An 18,977-nucleotide genomic window follows, 5' to 3' on the forward strand; every position below is an offset into this window, starting at 1 on the left:
GTGATGATGATTTAAGGTGACTAAGGGGAGAGAGCAGCCTCTGGTAGGCAGGAATTTTCTTGACACTTACAGGACCCAGATAATAGCGGGGTGACTGGAACCGAGCCTTTCAAGATAGAGATGATGAGGTGCTTTTTCAGTAACCACACTGGTGTGATTTCATAATTACTGAAGTACATAGATTAACCATGCAACTGAATAGTTAAAAGCAGAGAGCAATTGCCTGATATCTGTACTCTGTAATTTAGTATAATCTAATCATGGACAAAGCCCCAAAGAAAACTCTCAGAAAGCACGCATTTTCCTTCACACACAATTTGTTACTGACATTGGTAATACACGCCATGCCTCCAAAGAAAGGCTAACACACAACACCGATGTGTGAGTGTGGTCTAGGCAGTGAGCTTTCAATTCCCAAGAGACTGCAAAGCAAGAGGCATAGCTGCCAACTGAACCTGTTCCAGCGCATTTACCTGTGACTCTATTTACCTCCTTCTTACTACAGACTGGAAGAAAGACCAGAAAGGCTGCTGAGATGAAGTAACAAGAAGCTGGGTCCTCCAGAAGCTATGCCAGTCAAAATCTGAGCCCCATTTGGCACCCATTTTTTGACTGCACTCTCCCAGCATCCCCCACACCTCCTGTGGAATGCCACTATTTTATGGTTCAAAGGAAGCCAGATCAGCTTAAGGTCATCAACAAGGTGGGTCAGGAATGCACCCTGAGCATCACGGAGGCTAGAATGAGCGTGCTGTTTCCTAGTGGGGAGAGAAAGAGGAAAACAGAACCATGAAAGATTTTATGGCCATTGTTATTATGGGGCTCTGCTGAGACAGGAAGAGGCTGGGGGGGGGCAGAGTGGTGGCCTTCTGGGGACCCAGAGGGTTCCAGCAACTCATTGCCTGTGCTGTTTGTGTGGATATGGGTACTAAACAGACACAGGTTCAGCATTTTGTCTTTCCTCTCTGCCTTCAATAAATCAAGAAGACTGGCCACCGCTGGAACCATTCACACACACACACACACACACACACACACACACACACACACACACACACGGGGGGGGGGGGGGGCAATAGCTAGGAGCCAGAGACCTTGTTACTTTCATTTGGTTAAATATACCTTCTATGCCCCTTGGGAGAGCAAAAACAGATTTGCAACATCTGGGGCAGGAGCCACTCTGACAGGATAGGGGCAGAGGTGGCTAGGGAGCACAGAGGCTGAGCTCCTTCAGGGATGTGTGTGGACACAACCCAGAAAGTCTACTAAAGAGAATAAAAGGCTTGCAGATGAAGAAACATGGAGGAGGACTATGGTGGACATTCCCAGAAAAGGCAGATAGCAGCATTGGGAGCTGAGGAAAATGGGAATTGGAGGCGGGGGGGGGGGGGGGGGGGATCTTGGGTGACCTGAAAGGATTTTTCTGAGGGGTGGAGAAAAGAGCTGGGCACAGATCCTATGTAAGCAGCTTCTGCTGATATACTGTGCTGAGAACCATGAGAGACAGAAGCTACCCATGGAGGTAGAGGGCAAGCCAGTAGCTGAACACTGAGTTCTAGGCTAAAGGGAGGTCAGTAAGTAGGGTTTTCTACGGGCCATTTGGTCCTAGGTACATGCAGGAGTGTCTAGCAGCATCCCTGTAACAGGGGCACTATCACTGGTGGTGGCCCCACCCTCAGATCCCCTGTGGTGAAATAAAATAGAAGTGTGTGAAACACCACAACATTCACTTTGTTTAAGCATCAGTTTCAAACCTCTTAGAATATACTCGGCCAGTACTGACGCTGAAAGGCGTGTTCTTTATATATTGAACTGCACAGCTGCAAGGATTGCACAAATGTTACCAACTCATTTGTCATGCAAACAGTGCTTCAGAAAGAAATAAAATACTATTATGTGGTATACGTGTTAGGCAATCACTATATCAAATCCATGGCATTCCGTGCAAACACAGGCAGAGAAAAGGAAAACAACACTTGGTGAGAGAAATCACACCACATGGGAGCAGCTAAGTCGGGGAGAAGGGGAGGTAATGACAGAAACCCAACCAAGCAGAGGCTGTAATTTTCCCAGCCATGTGGCCAGCACTGAATACTTCTGGGGTAGAACTAGCTGCAAAAGGATGAAACCCTTACAGAGAAGCATGGCCCAGGGTCCCAGGGAAGGCAGGACAGGGAGGGCAGGACGGCAGCAATGGGCATTGAGTAAAGCTGCAGAGAGAGCTCAAGGAGGTGGCTGGGAAGAGGACTGAATGAGCCACAGTGATTGCTAGAAGGGAAGAGTGGAAGGGAGGGAGAAGAAGGGGGTGGCAGTAAGGCCATCGACTGTTTGCTTCTAGTTGTCAAGCTTCTGGTTCTCTTCCAGGATTCCCACTAAGACCTTTCACAAAACCAAACAACCCCCTTCCATCCCCCAGGGCTCCCAACAGCTACAAAGATTTAGGAGAGGGAGAAGGGCGTTCCAGGCCCTATTCTGAGGACCTAACACAAATCACCTCTTCTAATCCTTATAGCATCCCTCTTGGGAGTTCTGGGAAACAGGCTAGAAATGTTAATTGGAAATTACCACACACGGGATGGTTGCATATTGGAAATCAAACTGAAAGGCTCTGCAACTCATCCCCTGACCCATAAACTACAGGACACAGGATCTATCAACCCTGTCTCTCAAGAGTTCCACCAGGTGCCAAAAAGTCTCTTCTGACCAAACTCATCCGCCCATGGGAGCCCAGGACATAGGGATCCTGATTACATGGTAGATTTGGAGTCACCTTGTAACAACAGGTCTTCTGTGGAATATTACTTTAGGCAAAGATGTGTTACATTTGTTTATGTTGCAGCATTTGTTTAATTGTGTAAAGATGTGCTGCTGGTTTACCTTGCTTGCCTAAGCACCTGATTGGTTTAATAAAAAGCTGAACAGCCAATAGCTAGGAAGTAGAAGGAAAGGCAGAACTGACCGGCAGAGAGAATAAATAGAAGGAAGAAGCAAGGTTCAAGAGGAGAATGAGAAAGAACCAGGAGAGAGAACAAGGGAGAGAGAGGGAGATGCCTGGAACTTGCCAGCCAGACATAGAGTAGGACATACAGAAGGAAAGAAAAGTAAAAAGCCCTAAGGCAAAACATAGATGAAGATAAACAGGTTAAAAATAAGCTATAAGAGCTAGTGTGTCAAGCATAAGCTAAGGCCAAGCATTCATAATTAATAAGAAGTCTCTGTTTTGACTTGGGCTTTTTGTGGCCCTAGAAAGCCAGATACACATGTCTTCCTTTGGACATTCAGCTTCCAAATAATGGCATGGAGAGTTTTTATTCAGTATGAAAGCTTGGCTCTTCTTAGTCTTGTTCTCAACTAGCTCTTAATACTTAACATGTTTATATATTAATCTATGTTGTAGCAAATCCTTCTTGTCAGACTGCCAGCTCATTTTATTCAGTATGAAAGCTTGGCCTTTAGCTTAGGTTTGTTCCCAACTAGTTCTTACAACTTAAATTAAGCTGTTTCTACTAATCTATGTTCTGTCAGGTGGCTTTTTTACCTCTCTTTCATTCTGTACAGCAACTTGCTCTGCACCTCGCTGCCATCCCCCACCCTCACCCCCGCCTCAGACTCTTACACAGTTCTGTTTCTCCCCTGAAGTCCCACCTAACCTCTCCTACCTAGCTATGGGCCACTCAATTCTTTATTAAACCGATCAGAAGGTGCCTCACACAATGTAATCAAATTTATGGTAACATTACCTTTGTGGCCATTGAGCATCAATCTGCCCCAGAGCTGTACTTTAAGAAACAAAATATGTTTGCTTTTATTTTATGCACATGAGTGTTTTACCCACATGTCTGTGCAACAGGTTCAAGTAGTTCCTGTGGAGGCCAGAATCAGATCCTCTGGAACTGGAGTTAACCAATGATTGTGAGCCACCAATTAGGTATTCGGTCCAAGCCTAGTTCCTCTGCTAGAGCAGCCAATGCTCTTAACTGAAGAGCCGTCTCTCCAGTCCCAAGGTTCACACTCATTTGTTGTTCATTGTTGACTAAGTACAAGCCTGAAGGTAGCCTAAAGCAGTCAAGATAAGGCCTCGGAGAGCATGCCTGGCATATATATATTCCACCACCCAAAATCAAGCCCAATCACACAGCCCCCACTCCAGCCGGAGACTGGCAAGTGATCGTGATCTGTACTCTCGGCCATGGCTTTCTTACACCACTGAGCTCATCCATTCAGTAAATCAACATTTTATTGAATATCTACGTTAGGATCGGAGATAAACACCATTAGGTCTAACAGACAAAGGAAAACTAGAGGGCAGCTGAAGAGATGAAAACACACCCAAAACAACTACCAAACCAACTCTTGGACCTCATCAACATGGCTGCTCTAGGCCGAACTAGACCTCCTCATCATGGCGGGCCGACCCTCCAGGCTCCACCCTTTCCAATATGGCGTCCGAGCTCGACCTTCCCATCATGGCGCACGGCCCCGCCCGTTCTGCCGCGGCTGCTGGCGGGAGCAGTTCCGGGTGCGGTGCGCGCCGAGGGCGGGCGAGGGGGCGGTGTCCTGGCCATGGCCGGCCTGTCGGACCTGGAGCTGCGGCGGGAGCTGCAGGCCCTGGGCTTCCAGCCAGGCCCCATCACCGACACCACTCGGGACGTCTACCGCAACAAGCTGCGCCGCCTGCGTGGCGAGGCCCGGCTGCGCGACGACGAGCGGCTGCGGGAGGAGGCCCGGCCTCGGGGCCCCGAGCGGCTGCGGGAGGAGGCCCGGCTACGCGAGGAAGCGCCGCTGCGCGCGCGGCCCGCTGCGTCCTTTCTGCGGGCGGAGCCCGGACTCTTCCCGCTGGCCTCTACCGCGGCCTCCAACACCTCAGGGCCCTACGGCGACTTCGGGGCCTCCGCCTCTTCCTGGGCCGGAAGCCGCGGCCTCGCTTACCCCGCCCGCCCCGGGCCGCTGCGGCGCCGCGCCTCGGTCCGGGGCAGCTCTGAGGAGGACGAGGATGCCCGGACGCCCGACAGGGCCGCACTGGGTCCGGCCCGCCACTGGTGGGCATCGTCCTCGGCCTCCGCGCGGCCGCCTTCTGCGCTCGGTGCCGACGCGCGCCCCGGCCTGAAGGCCACGCGCACGGGCTCTGCCGGCGCCCTGCGGGCCCGTCCCGAGGCGGGCCGGCGGCTGGAGCGCTGCCTGTCCCGGCTTCTGCGCTGGGCCAGCCTGGGGCTGCTGCTCGTCTTTCTGGGCATCCTTTGGGTGAAGATGGGCAAGCCCTCAGCGCCGCAGGAGGCGGAGGACAACAGTACGTCCCGGGCCGGCCCAGGGGAGGGTCCTGGGCATGGGTGTGTGATGAGACCTCCGGGACCCTCGGAGCCCAGCTGCTCGCGCTCGCGCCTTGTCAGCCTCTGCCTGGCCTGTGTCTCCAGACTCTGACTTTCTGCCTTCAGCATCTGCAGTACTTTGTGCCCCCACTTTATCTGTTCTGCTTCCCCTCCCTTCCAGTGTCCCCTTTCAGCCACTACTAGGAGCAGGTCGAGTTCTTCCACAGCCCCTGTGGAGAGAAAGCTACACGCCTACTCTGGACAGACAGCCCCACCCCCTTGACAGCCCCAGGCCTTTGGGAGAAGGTGCCTGGGTGTGAGCTCAGTTCTGTCGCTTTGGACCACCAGGCCTTCATTTGTCACCTTGCCTTTGGCACAAGTGTGGGAGAAGTTTTTGAGCTTAAGCTGATACTAATGGGAGCTTAAGGCTGCTGGCAGCACCCCGGGCTGTGCTGGGAGAGGGCTTGTGAGTCACGCAGCATACCAGACATCACTGCCCACACCAGTTATGTGACTCCACATCCCTAGAGGGATGCAGGAAACAGTGTCTCCTGAATACCCGAGGATTGCTGTTTCCCAAAAGGGATTTTGCCTGTTACTCTTGATTCTAACAGAAAAATTAAAAAGTAGTTCATTTTCGTGATAATTTCCTCCTTTGCTCTAAGGGGTTATAGTTAGGGTCCCACATATGTTAGACAAGCATGTTACCACTGAGCTACACTCGCTAGCTGACTTTTGAAAAACTATTTTGAAGCAGGGTCTTCTCTAAGTTACCTAGGCTAGTCTTGAACTCTGTTCAGGATGGCTTTGAACCTATGATCTTGTCTTAGCTTCCCTGATCTGGAATTGTAGACCTGAGTCACCAGGCCCAGATAATTTTGTTAACAGATTTAGGATAAAATGACACTTCAGTTGCTGATATCTTTGCAAAGCATGAAGGTGGTTAATACTATTGCCAGCCTTGAATCAAGGTGATATCTTCCAATGCCTAGCAGGGTCTTAGGTGTTGTGACAAATGGATGTTTGGCTGTGTACATGTCTGTTGGCCATTCTGATGCCCAAATGACTGCTCCACCACTGGAACAGTTTATGGACCCACTAGAGATTAGCTAAGCTGAATGCCACTGAATTGTCCTGGGCTGTGACCACTCAAGATATCACATAGTATTGTGTTGCTGCTCACTGCTTAAGATGATTTAACAAAGGCTTTGGGAATACATAGCCAGGATTTCCTAGCTTCCCCCCCCCATAATAGTATTAATTCTTACTTGGCATACCATCATTTATAGCTCACAAGAATTTTCTGTCTGCTGTGTTTAGCGTAATCCCTGAGTTAACTAGGGAAGTCCATTTGTATTTTTATTTTATGTGCAGGGGTGCTTTGCCTACATTTGTTATCTACACCACATGCAGGCAGTGCCCAAGGAGGCCAGAAGAGGGCAGTGGACTCTCTGGAACCAGAGTTACAGATGGTTGTGAGCAGCATGTGGGTGCTGGGAATCAAACCCAGTTCTTCTGCGGGAGCAGTGTACCAAGCCCTCTCCAGCTCCTTGTTGTGTTTTTTGAGATGACATCTTCTTTGTAGGCCAGACTGACCTCTAAACTTCGGACAGCTACCCCTTTATCCTCTGGAGTAGCTGTGTACACTCGTTTTTAGGAGGGCCTCTGGCTCCCATTTCATAGGTGCAGAAACAGGTGTCCAGAGGTTAAATCACCCAAACCTGTGACACTCATTTGCAGCTGGGCCCCAGCTATCAATCAGTGTCCTGATCCTGGGTGGGGAAACCCTTGGGTATTAATGTCTGTGTTGTGCAGGTGTCATTGTGAGATGGCATCTTCCAGTCACCATCTTCAGGGCAGCCACGAAGTTTAACTTCCCCTGGGTTTGAGAAGTCTCTGTTGTCTATTCCTCAGCCCCATTTCTAATCTCTGTCTTTCTTGTCTTGGTCTCAGTGAAATTATTGCCGGTGGACTGTGAGAGAAAAACAGATGAGGTAAGTTTTCTCTGCTATTTTTACTTTTCCTGAGAACTCAAGCCTCCATCAAGATGTAAACTTTCCCAGGACATAATAGGACCATTTTCAGGGAGAGCTTCCCAGAATGCACCAGAAGCACATCATATTCTGTGGTGTTAGTGTCAAACTTCACTCTGGAGGACCAAGCTCCTCAGACCCAGCCCTGGGCTTCACACTGATGCTCTTCAGGCTCACAGGAACATGTGAGAGGCATTCATCTTCTGCGTGGGTCAGTCCAGGGAGATGGGGGTTGGTGCACCTCTCCAGCCTGCTGGTGTTGGACGCAGGGCTGCCAGTGTCGAACACTGAGATTCTTGGTCTTGCCTTTTCTCCAGTGTGCATCTGTCTCTCTGACAGTGCTCTGATTTCTGATTTGACCCATCAAGAGGCCAGTTGAGGGGAATTAGCCCTCTTAGCCAATGTTTCCATTTGTTTTATGATGTCCTCCCATTCCCCACAAATAATGTTTAGGGAAGGCGAGTGGCCCTTGGCCTATGAATCATGGGAGCAGCATTAATGGGCATCCAGGAAGCCAGTTCTGGTGATAGTCTGAGGAAGATATGAGGCGGTAAATTTTCAGGTCATAAATCCTACCAGGAGGAGGCGTGTGCTGCCAGAGGGCATGACTTAGTGCTCTAATTATTGAGTGTGGGTGCCAGGCCTCTGCAGCCCAGGGGCTAGCAAAGAAATGACACCCTAGCATAGGCTCTTCCCCTTGCTAATGAAGGGCAGCCTGCTGCACATACCCTGGCTTTATTTCCTGGCTTCTGTTGTGTCCTGTTTGTGAGTGGTTTACAACATTCCTTTATTGCTGTCATTCACCAAGCATTTTTGCTTCCCAGTTGTTCTGCAAAGCCAGGCTCATAATAAGTTTAATCTGCTTTCCACCATAAAGCTAAGCTGATGATTACACAGTGCACTCCAGAAACAGGCAGTCAGAGAGAGGAACAAACAAGAGAAACAAGAAAAATAGAACTTTCCATGGGACCTTGTGCTCTTCTTGTGTTTGCCATTTAGTTATAAGGCTCCTCATTCTAGTTCTTCATGATCTACAGAGATGACAGACCTCAAGTGAATGTGGCCCTCCTGAGAGCCAAGCATGTGCATGTCCCTTCTGCAGGTCTCTGCTGGGCTGTGCAGAGCTGCGCCCCTTGGCTGGAGCTCTAGGCTTTGGGCTCTAGACATTGTGGATTTGTAACCAACCCCACATAGACAGCAGAGCCTGGGCCATGACTGTACACAAGATCCATTTTCTGGCTACTTTGGGCATCCTTGGCCTTCGTGGCAGGTAGGCCCAGGACCCGGCAGGCAAGAACATACTTTTTGTCCCCAGTGAGTTTCTTCCTGAGTGTCCTTTGGGTGGCCAGACAAGTGTTTAAATGTCAGATGAGTGGTTCCTAGTCTTGCCAGCAGCAGAGGCTTCGGACATAGTTTTTCTTTGTCCCTCTGTTGTGGGAAATGTAGGGACAGGCTAGGAGTGGGTGTGTTGTCTTAATCAGGCCATCTTCCGTCTGCTACCGTCTGGGTACTGCCAGCCCATGCAAATGTAGGCTCATATGGAGTCCCCACAGTCCCCACTCAGGAAAAGCCCTTATACTTCCCACGGTCACTGATGTTCTGTGCTGTCTCTCACAGTCTCTGCAAGTTGTGGTGTCATTCCTTGCTCCTTCTCAAGTCCGGGGAGCCATGGCTGACCATCCCTTTGTTACTGTACTATCTTTATACCACAGAACCAGTTACTCACTACCTCTCCCTGCAGCCCTCCTCAAGTTTATTGCTCTCATGTAAAACTAGGAGGTGGGGGCTGGGTATGTGGCTCAGTTGGTAGAGTGATTGCCTGGCATGCTTGAGGCCCTGAGTTCATCTCCAGTACTGTGTAAAGCAGTCCTGTTGGCACATGCCTGTAATCCTGGCACTCAACAAATGGGGACAGGAGGGACAGAGTCGAAGGTCATCCTTAGGTACATAGCCAGTTCATGGCTAGCTTGGTCTGCATGAGGCTGGGTCTCAAATAACAAAGAAAGTTCCTAAAACTTAGAGGTGTTCGTTACTGTCCAGATGGGCATGGCGGTGCAGCTGCAGACACAGACAGACCCTTGACTGTTCCTGCTTTTCAGTTCTGTCAGGCCAAGCAAAAGGCAGCCTTGCTGGAGCTGTTGCATGAGCTGTACAACTTCCTGGCCATCCAAGCAGGTGAGTAGCCACCCAGATTAGCCATTCTGAGGTGCCCCCAGTCAGTCTGGCCAAGACAGCTTATCACTACCAAGCCTCAGTTTCTCACCCACTACTCATCATCTTTCCAAGCCTGAATCTCCCTTCTCCTTTAAGATTCCAGGTCCACAAACACATGGGCCTCTTAATAGGTACAAGATTCTACCCCTTATGGTTTGGGGCCTTGTATTGGTTGAGAGGGACCAGGCCTTGGCAGGGCACTGGTCCCAGGTCTCATCCTTGTCTGTAGGAAGGCCCCACTTGGTGTGGGCGTCCTAGGGTGGAAATGCTCTGCTCCACCAGTGCTGAGTACTCGTCCTCCATCCCACCTTTCAGATTTGGTCCTGGCTTATGCCACCAAGGGTCTTGGCACCTGCTGCCACTGAGGTCGATGGTAAATATGAAGTACACCCCTTTCCTTTATCCTGGTAGAGATGAACTATGGCCTGAGTCTGGCCCTGGCCCTGGTAGGGTGTGAACTGGCTGCTTGTGGTCTCGTAGGACAATGGGCCACACACTGCAGGAAGTGTAGTGACAGCCAGAGCTGTCAGGAACATACTGTGCCAGCACAGGTCAGCCTGGGTGTGTGCATGCAGGGAGGGGCAGGCAAGGACACCAAAAATGGCTGTCAGAAATAGGCAGGAGAAGAGGGAATAATGCTAGGAAGTGTGGGTGCCAGGCCACAGGAGCCTGGTCCAGCAGGCTAGGGAGGAGCATGTTGAGTGAGAGCCTGTGGCTGAGAATGTGGCAAATGCCCAGCAGCTGAATGATGCTATGTCTGAAGCAAACTCATCTTTAAGCCTCATTGACAAAGCCCTGAGATGGAAACGGGACAGAAAAAAACAATCAGGAGGTCGATGAGGCACCCAGCCTGGGCAAAACTAGTTCAGGTATAGGAGGAGGATCAGAGCAGCTGCCTTGGCTCAGGAAACAAGGCCAAGGGCAGTGTTGAAGTAGCAGGATTTGACTGTTGGGGGACAAGCCAAAAACTGTCCCTGTCTATACACACACACACACACACACACACACACACCAGGGGAGCTTCAGGGTGAGGCTGTGTGTAAGTTTCACACACACACACACACACACACACACACACACACACACACACGCCAGGGGAGCTTCAGGGTGAGGCTGTGTGTAAGTTTCATCCCTGCAGAGGCTGGCAGGAAACCCTGTGAAGGAGGAGGAACAGCTGCAGAAGGCTTAGGTCTGCTGGGGGCTTCTCAAGAGGTAGTCTTTAGCCTGGGTCTTGAAGGTTGCCATAACAAGGTGGGGCCAGCCTCCCGGGGTGCTTAGAGGAGCTGCCTTGGCCATCAGCTGATGCCCCACAGACATCTCATCACTCCCCAGGATCTCTCTAACAATGGGCTTGGCTTCCAGGTTCCAGCATGTGTCCAGATCAGAGTGTCTGGTGGCTGGCCTCCTGCCTTTCTTTCTTCTCAGGCTATGTATATTTATAGTACCATTCTGGTACCTTCCGCAGCTCTGTCTGATCCTTCTAGGGATCAGCTGCAAACAGACTTTGGCATTGGGCAGCTTTTCAGCCATTTAATGCAAATCGCTGCCCTGCTTTGCAGGTCAGGTTTTAATGATCTGGAATCGATCCAAGCTAAGTGGCTTTTGATCTTGCTGCAGAGTGAAGATGCCCCACAGAAGCTGGGTGCCTCTGGGCCACATGCTCCTGATTAGAGCTGATGGCTTGATTCTCACTGTATTTTTAGGCCATTTCAGAGGGAATTTTTTTCACCTCTGTGTTTGAATGTGTCTTTTTTTCCCCCTCCTAGGTAATTTTGAGTGTGGCAATCCAGACAAGCTAAAAAGCAAGTGCATCCCTGTCCTGGAGGCTCAGGAATACATCGCTGTGAGTAGGCTGCAGGCTGTCCCTCCCTGCAAAGCTGGAGCTTCCCATTGAGCTGTCCAGTCCTGCACTTTGTTTTCCTTCCTTTTTTTGTTTTGTATTTGCTTTGTGACTTTTGGTTTTCTTTCTCTTAAATTTAGTGGATTGTTGGGCTACTATGGAGGGGACTGTGCCCCAGGGTTGGCCCTGCTGAGTGTCAGCAGGCAATCTGGTCCGACCTGAGGCCCCTTCACCAGCTGAATGGCCATGGCAGGCAGCCCTTCTTCAGAGGACCTCAAAGGGTCCTCAGGCCTGCCCCTTCTCTGTTCCCTCTCTGCTCCCCCAAGCAGTGGGAGGCACATCTGCCCCGTCTCCTGTCCCCTCGTGACTCCTTTTGGATGCTTAGCTTCCGATTGCCTTTCTTTGTGTCTCTCCATGGTAGAGTTTGTAGCTTCAGGATTTGCAGGGCCTGGAGGGCCATGTAGTTATTTCATTTCGTAGATGAGGAAAGGGAGGTGTGGAGAGGGCCGGGGAGTCTCCAGGGCTGCACAGCTGGCACTGGTCTTCATCCCACTCCAGCCCTGGCGCTGTTCCGTGTCCCCCCCACCCCACCCCACCCCACTGGTACCAGCTGTGCCTGCTTGCTGGCTGCTGCTTCAGCCTTTGCCCAATACCTTCCTTGCTGCCTCAGACCTGTGTTGTTGTCTTGATGTGTTTTGCATCATCCTCTTAGTGTTTCCCACGCAGCTTGCCTCCTGCCTGTGTGCTGTGCATGGGGCATATGAGGGGACACAGGACAAGGCTTTGGCTGTCCAGCCTCAGAATCTGATGCAGAGCTAACCCCCGTCTTCCACCCTACAGAATGTGACCAGTAGCCCCTCTGCAAGGTTTGAGGCCGCACTCACCTGGATACTGAGCAGCAACAAGGATGTGGGCATCTGGTGAGTCTAGGCAGTTGTCATAAAAGGCTGAATTGCCACTGTCCTTTCCCTTGCCCTATTTTCCTCACTTACCCAAGGCCTGGAATCAGACAGCAGAGGGCAGGCACGTTCAGGCGGCAGACTAGAGAGCAGCATTGCCCACTTCTGTGTTGGGGTGTGAACCCGCTGCCCCTGCCAGTCCTCCCTCAAGTAGGTGCTGCCTAATTCACTGGGGAAGGAGATTTTCTGTGCATTGGTCTTACTCAGTATGGAGATGCCTTGGGAAGTGCTGGGTTCTATTCTGACCAAGTGGTTTTCCTGAGTTTTCCTTGCTGGCAAGCACTGATAGCAGAGATAGCAGCCCTCTTTGGGGAGAATGGTGGGGAAGGAGTCCCCTGCCCTGCCAAGGAACAGACCACACAGTCCCTTCCACAGCTCTTTGTCAGAGCCTCTGTTCCAGTTCCAGCTCCTTATATTAACACACACTCTGGGGTTCTGTTCTCTTCTTCTCTAATCCACCTAAATTGCTAATTCCATCACAGTGCATCCAGAGCAGCCCCTTGGGCAGCTTGGCCTTAAAGCTCGGTAACTGGATGCGTGGCACGATTAAGATCCGATGGCTTAAAAGCAGCTGCCCTGAGCCGCTGAACGATTTTCCTGCGTTGAGAAAGGCAGAGGAGAATACGGATTTTCTCCTCCGCAGCACTTGCTGGAGCTGCCAACGCAGAAGAATGATGACACTTGCCATTTCCTGCCGGGAAAGGCAGCTGGGAGGGTAGAGCAAGCTCAGACAGCCAGTGCTGACAATGGGGCACAAGGAATGGGCATCACACGGCAGTCGTTCTAGAGAGAGCATGGTGTGGGCATCGGCCTCCTGCAGATCCCATCATTGCCTCACCAATGGCTTGGCTGGAGGCATGGTGGCAGGGGTCTGGTCACTGGCAGCTTGCTGGTTCCCAGGCGGCATTAGCCTTGTGGGTGCCCCCTGATCTTTACACTTAAACAGCTTTTGTGCCTGTTCCTCGCAGAAGAAAAGTGCAGCCTCCCAGGTTCTTTCTGAGTTGTTGCCATGCTCTCGCAAAGCCAGGGGTTCAGTAAACATTTCCATTTCTCTGTGCTGGGAGGTGGGAATCCAATCTACAGCTTAATCTTCTGCATGGTGAGAGAGGCTGTCAAAGACAGGCAGAGGGGAACACCACCTCAGCGGCGGGGGTTTCAGCTTGCTGCCATCTTTAAAGCTTCACTCTTTCTAAAAAGCCAGTGTGGGAGATTGCAGGAAGGAGCACAGCCAGGCTAAGCAGGCTACTCTGAGCAGGTGGAGGCCTCCAGCCCTCCCTTCCAGGTCCTTGCCTCCAGCCTGAAGTGGGGCTTAGACCCTACTGTTCCTACAGCCCCATATCTTGTTTCAGGTTGAAAGGGGAAGACCCATCTGAGCTGGTGACAGCAGTGGACAAAGTGGTCTGCCTGGAGTCTGCCCGGCCTCGAATGGGCGTCGGCTGCCGCCTGAGCCGTGCCCTGCTCACTGCCGTCACTCATGTGCTCATCTTCTTCTGGTGTAAGTCCTCACTGCCTGCCGTGTCCTCCTGTCCCTTCTCATTCTGCTACTTGCCAGCAGCCCAGCTCAGGCACCGAAGGGGTCATTTTGCCTCCTGCATCTGGGGGCTGACTAATAAAACAGGAGATGAATAGGACAGCTTCTGCCCTGGGCTGTCCTTGCAGACTCGTGGCTGAAGCTGTAGTATAACTAGAAATGTCCTTGGCATAGGCCAGGGGCTGCCAGCCTCCCTGAGGAATGAGCCCTGTAGGAATCAGCCTCTGCTGCTTCCAGTGGCCCAGTCAGGGTCTCAGTGCTCAGGCCAGCTCCACGCAGGAGGTGATGTGGGATCTTGGCCTAATTTTACTTCAGAAAACTGCAGACATCTGCAGAGATGGGTAAAAGCAGAGAGGACACACTGCAGGAGGGAAGGAGAGCCTGGCTTGTCTCCTTCCAGCAGTATCCTAAAGTGTCTCTAAAAGGAAAAGGCTGGGGCATAGAGATGGCAGCCTTCAGGGTCCACCTTATGCAGTGCCTCCCCCATGCCGAGCTTTTGGGTTGTTATAACTACAGCATCTCAGAATGCAGGCTTGGCATGCATGCTTGTGTGCAGCACAGGCTGCAGCCCATGAGGGAGAAGATGATGAGAGTTTGGGATGGGCTGAGGTCTTGGTCCCTGGGACACCTCAGGTGACAGCAGCTGGAGAAAGGCCATCACTTTGAAGCCTATCCTTGCACAGTAGATGATGGTGTTCTGTTGTGTTCCAGGCCTGGCCTTCCTGTGGGGCCTCCTGATCCTCCTAAAGTACCGATGGCGAAAGCTGGAAGAGGAAGAACAGGCCATGTACGAGATGGTGAAGAAGATTATAGGTACGTGTCCCTGGTGAGGGGTGTGCCCAAGCCTGCCGGGCCCTGCTGACTGCTTCATTCTCTCCCACAGATGTGGTCCAGGACCACTATGTGGACTGGGAGCAGGACATGGAGCGTTACCCATATGTGGGCATCCTCCATGTGCGAGACACCCTAATCCCTCCACAGAGCCGGTAAGTCCTGCTGCTGGGGGTGGCTGGGGTGACCCCCCTCGACCCAGGGGAGGGAGCCCAGAACATAACATCAGCAGATCTTGAGGAGCTTTTGCCTTAGTTGCAGAAGAGCTGAACAGGAGGACCAGGGTCATCAGCTGCTGCTCTGTGCTTTTTGGGCACTAGCTGCCATGCTGAGGCTGGGTTCCAGTCCCCTCCCTTGGTGGTTCCAGCTGCAGGGCTCTCAAGTTTCTGTGGGTCCCACAACAGTGTCTGCCTCTTCACAGCCGACAGGAGAAGTGGACTTCCGGGCACTATCTTCCAAGCAAGGAAAATAACTCCTAGCAGCCTTTGGGCACACTCCTTTTGTGGTTTCATGGGCCAGCATCGGTTTGTCTGAGTCAGTCACTGGCAAGGACACAGGGAGCTTTCCAGGTTCTATGACCATGACCCTGAAGTTGTACCTGCTGGAATGGATGGGGTACCAGCAGGGTTCTTTAGAGTAGGAGAAGGAAGTATAGGACACCATGTGACACTGGGCAGTGGCAGACCCTTGGAGAGGGGATTGGTGCTGAGGAGTTGGCCTCCAGTTTGCCACACTAGTTCCAGGCTAATGAGCACTGGAGAACAGCTGTAAGAACACAAGTGAGAGCTGACCTGGCACTCTGAATGCAGCCGTGTCACCCAGACATCACAGTTTTGCTTGGTGCATAGCTGACCCATAGGAGTCTGAGTGCTGCCGGGAGGCTCGCCCACCCTGGTAACTTCTGACTCATTCATGAGCCACCTGTCTGCCAGGATAAGGGCATAGCTGGGGTTCTGGTGGGAGACGTGAGGAGCTGGCAGGAAGCTGATGCGAATGCCTGACTGGTCAGTGTCTTCCTGTGGATGAGGCACTGCATCCTGTGTCCCCAGGGACCTGGCATGAAGGTTGGCATCTTCATCCTTCAAGCTTTTTCTTTTGACCCTGCAGCATTGATCTGGCCTTCCTGCCAAAGGTAGAGGTGGTCTGGTTCCCACAGAGAAAGTACCCACCCTGCCTCCTGCCTCACCTCCATTTGTCCTTTCCCCACACTCTCAGACCTTTCCCCCACACACTTTAGGAAGGTGTGCTGAAGGGGGAACAAGACTACACTGGGACTATAGGGGAAGACAGTGTGGGCGCACACATACACGCATACACCCTGTTCTGGAACCTTTTTGTTGGTAAAGGGAACCCACAGAGCAGGGAGTGGCTCCCTGGCTCTAATTCCTAAAGCTAGGTGTCTCCTTATTCAAAGGCCTTACTTAGTATTGTGAATTTGGACTGCTCTGATTAGCCAGAGTGTGTACCTATTAGATGCAGCCCCCACAGTGCAGGGTTGCTCATTACAGGGCTTGGTAAGCTAGGCACAGTCCCCGCATGGAACTGAGTGCCCACCACTACCAGCCCCTTTAGCTCCCTTGTGGAGCCCCTAGTGCACCACTCTGCCCTCTATAGTTTGTTGGTGTCTGACACATTCATTGTTGAATAAGTGTGGCAGAGCTTAGAAACGCCCCTCTGTGGGAAAGGTAGCCATGGTGCCAGCCTGATGCCTGCTCAACTCTACCTTCCCATTGCAGGCGGCGCATGAAGCGAGTGTGGGACCGCGCTGTAGAATTCCTGGCTTCCAATGAATCCCGGATCCAGACTGAATCCCACCGTGTGGCAGGGGAGGACATGCTGGTGTGGAGATGGACTAAGCCTTCTTCCTTCTCTGACTCAGAGCGATAGGACAGGGCCTGTTCCAGCCAGCCTGGCCTGGCCAGGCCACCCAGCTGGGGCAAGGGCACAGACCTTCGGTGCTCATTCACACCTGCCTTGATTGCCCTCCTGGTGTCAATTCTGAGACATGTGAGCTTCTTAGGGCAGCAGGGAGAGCAGGGTGAGGCCCTGCTCTGTGCCAGTCTCACTGACAGAACGGGAGAAGGGCTTGCTCTCCCTGGAGAGAAAAACAGGGGCAGTGGTTGGAATCCTGGAGGTCCTGCACACAGCCAGAAGCAACCAGTGATCTGAAGCCCCTCTCTTGGGTGGTGGGCTGGGTGGTGGGCTGGGGCAGCAGGGGCCTAGGGAGCGCTCGGTCCGTGTGCCTTTCAGTGTTTCCAGGGAGCTTGAGGGTGAGGGGAGGAATCCTGTTCTGCTGCTGCAGGGGACGAAATAGAGGTGGCCAGGATCTGGAAGGGGTGGAGGGTCCAGCCACAGCTACCTGTGCCTCAGTGCTTCTCACAGATAGGAAGTACAGCCCTAAGCCAAGGTGGAGCCTCGGCATCCTGCCAGGCTCAACACCTTATTTTTACTGTGAGCTGGAACCACCTGGCACAGGTGGGGTGCGGCATTGTGGCTGCACACTGCCCCCTGTAGGCTACATGGAACAGTGTGGGCCATTAGCCTGCTGTGCCTTGGAGGACCTGCTCCAAAAACACCCAGTGGGGGACCTTGTTAGCTGAGAGGGAGGCTCTCCAGCAAGTCATCCAGCTGGCCTCACCCACAGCACAGGAAGACACCCCCTTTTGGACCTGTTGCTGTTGTTTCTTAATGAAGCACCATCTCCATTTAGCAATACTCTGATTTCTTCGTGTCTGGGTGGTTGGCAGGACAGGTCTGAACAGGTGCCTATGGCAAGGCCAGTTCTCATGATCAGGCTTCAGCTAGAAGAAGCTTTGTGTTGCAGGTGGAACTGTTGGGAAAATAAAATATTTATTGGATATGAATGTGGTTTGTTCATAATGTATCCTTCAAAGCAATGGTGAGGAATGGGAGGGCTGGGCCAGGCCATGCTTCAGAAGCAATAGGCTTTGAATAAGCTGCTTAGAGCCACATGGCCACCTGTCCTGCAGGACACCATTTGGACTCAACAACCCAGTGGGCCGAGATTTGCCTGTCAACTCCCTGTCCCAAGGTTCCCAGGAGTGCTGAGTAGTTGTGGAAGGAAGAGCCAGCAGAACCTGGTAATGCCCTTGAAGGAGGCCTACTTCCTACATGTAGGCCTAGTGTTAATGATGGCCTTGGTGGGCACAGTTAGCAAGGGGCAAGAAGCATCTAGAAGACCATGGACATACTGCAGGCATTCATCTCTGCCAGGTCCCCAAGGCTAATGGCTCAGCTAGGTAGCCTAGCTGTGCTCTGTAGTTACAGCCAGTCTTGGCCCCTTTCTAGCCATACCTGGCCCACCATGAAGGCAATGTGAGCTTGTTAGACCTATTACACAAAATCTGGTGGGTGAGGTGTGGAGGGGCCCAGCACACAACTCAGATTTTTTCCCTGGCGTGTTTTGTCTGAAGTGGTGAGAAAGCTAACCAGCAGCTGGGAAGCTGCTGGGAAAGCAGCTGAAACAACATACAGGAAGCAAAGGACCAAAGAGCCTGGCACTCAGCATCCTGCCTCTCAGTGAGAGCACCTCAATTCTGCTCAGCCTCCTAGGGCAGCATGGTGCCCTGGAGTTTGTCTGAGGAGGGGCTGGGGACATCCCTGTGACAAAACTGTGACCAGGGAGGGCTTTTTGGTGTGTGTGTGTGTGTGTGTGTGTGTGTCTGTGTGTGTGTGTGTTGTTTTGAGACAGTCTCTGGTAGCCCAGGCTGGCCTTGAACTTCTCATCTTCCCCCTGCACCTCCCAAGCACTGAGATTACAGGCTTGTACCACCACACTGTGTTTACATAGTGCTGGGGGTTGGTGGGAAAGCTTTGTGCCAGACCCACATTCTACCACCTGAGCTACGGCCCTAGCCCCAGGCTGCTGACCTAGCTATCCTTAGTAATGAACAGTTCTCCTGGGGACCCATGCATCACTGAAGACTTGTCAGAAGAATGAGAGAGAATGTACCCACAAACCTCAGCTTGGCCATCTACCCGGGAGTTCTGTGCTACCTTCCAGAGGCTCTACTCACCAAGAAGGTAAACACAGCCATTTGTCACTGATTTATCATAAGACTTGGGTAGCAGCTGTTCCCCTTAATTAATGCACCATTGACTTTGAGCTCAAAAAATCCCCACACTGAGGTCCACGTGTAGACTCAAATCCATTATCCTGTCCGCCTCTCCTAATCAGAAGGGACAGGAGAGCAGATATGTCACTCGATTGTCCCAAAGAGTTCTCCTTGGGACACCAGGCAG

General features: G+C 52.0%; 1 protein-coding gene across 2 annotated transcripts; it reads left to right on the forward strand.

Annotated features, from left to right (window-relative positions):
* The first annotated feature begins 4,510 nt into the window (after positions 1-4,510).
* Positions 4,511-17,578, forward strand: Lemd2 (LEM domain nuclear envelope protein 2). 2 transcript variants are annotated; one of them, XM_051187182.1, is made up of 9 exons: positions 4,514-5,287; positions 7,260-7,300; positions 9,439-9,514; positions 11,320-11,396; positions 12,234-12,313; positions 13,702-13,847; positions 14,595-14,696; positions 14,767-14,869; positions 16,451-17,578. In XM_051187182.1, the coding sequence occupies exons 1-9, from the start codon at positions 4,564-4,566 to the stop codon at positions 16,599-16,601; spliced, it is 1,500 nt and encodes a 499-aa protein (XP_051043139.1). In that variant the 5' UTR covers positions 4,514-4,563; the 3' UTR covers positions 16,602-17,578. The 2 variants fall into 2 exon arrangements, with proteins under 2 accessions (XP_051043140.1, XP_051043139.1); XM_051187183.1 differs by lacking the exon at positions 13,702-13,847 and having other exon boundaries at positions 4,511-5,287.
* Positions 17,579-18,977: the final 1,399 nt, after the last annotated feature.

Source organism: Phodopus roborovskii, unplaced genomic scaffold, assembly GCF_943737965.1.
Source record: "Phodopus roborovskii unplaced genomic scaffold, PHOROB, whole genome shotgun sequence".
Taxonomy (NCBI): domain Eukaryota; kingdom Metazoa; phylum Chordata; class Mammalia; order Rodentia; family Cricetidae; genus Phodopus; species Phodopus roborovskii.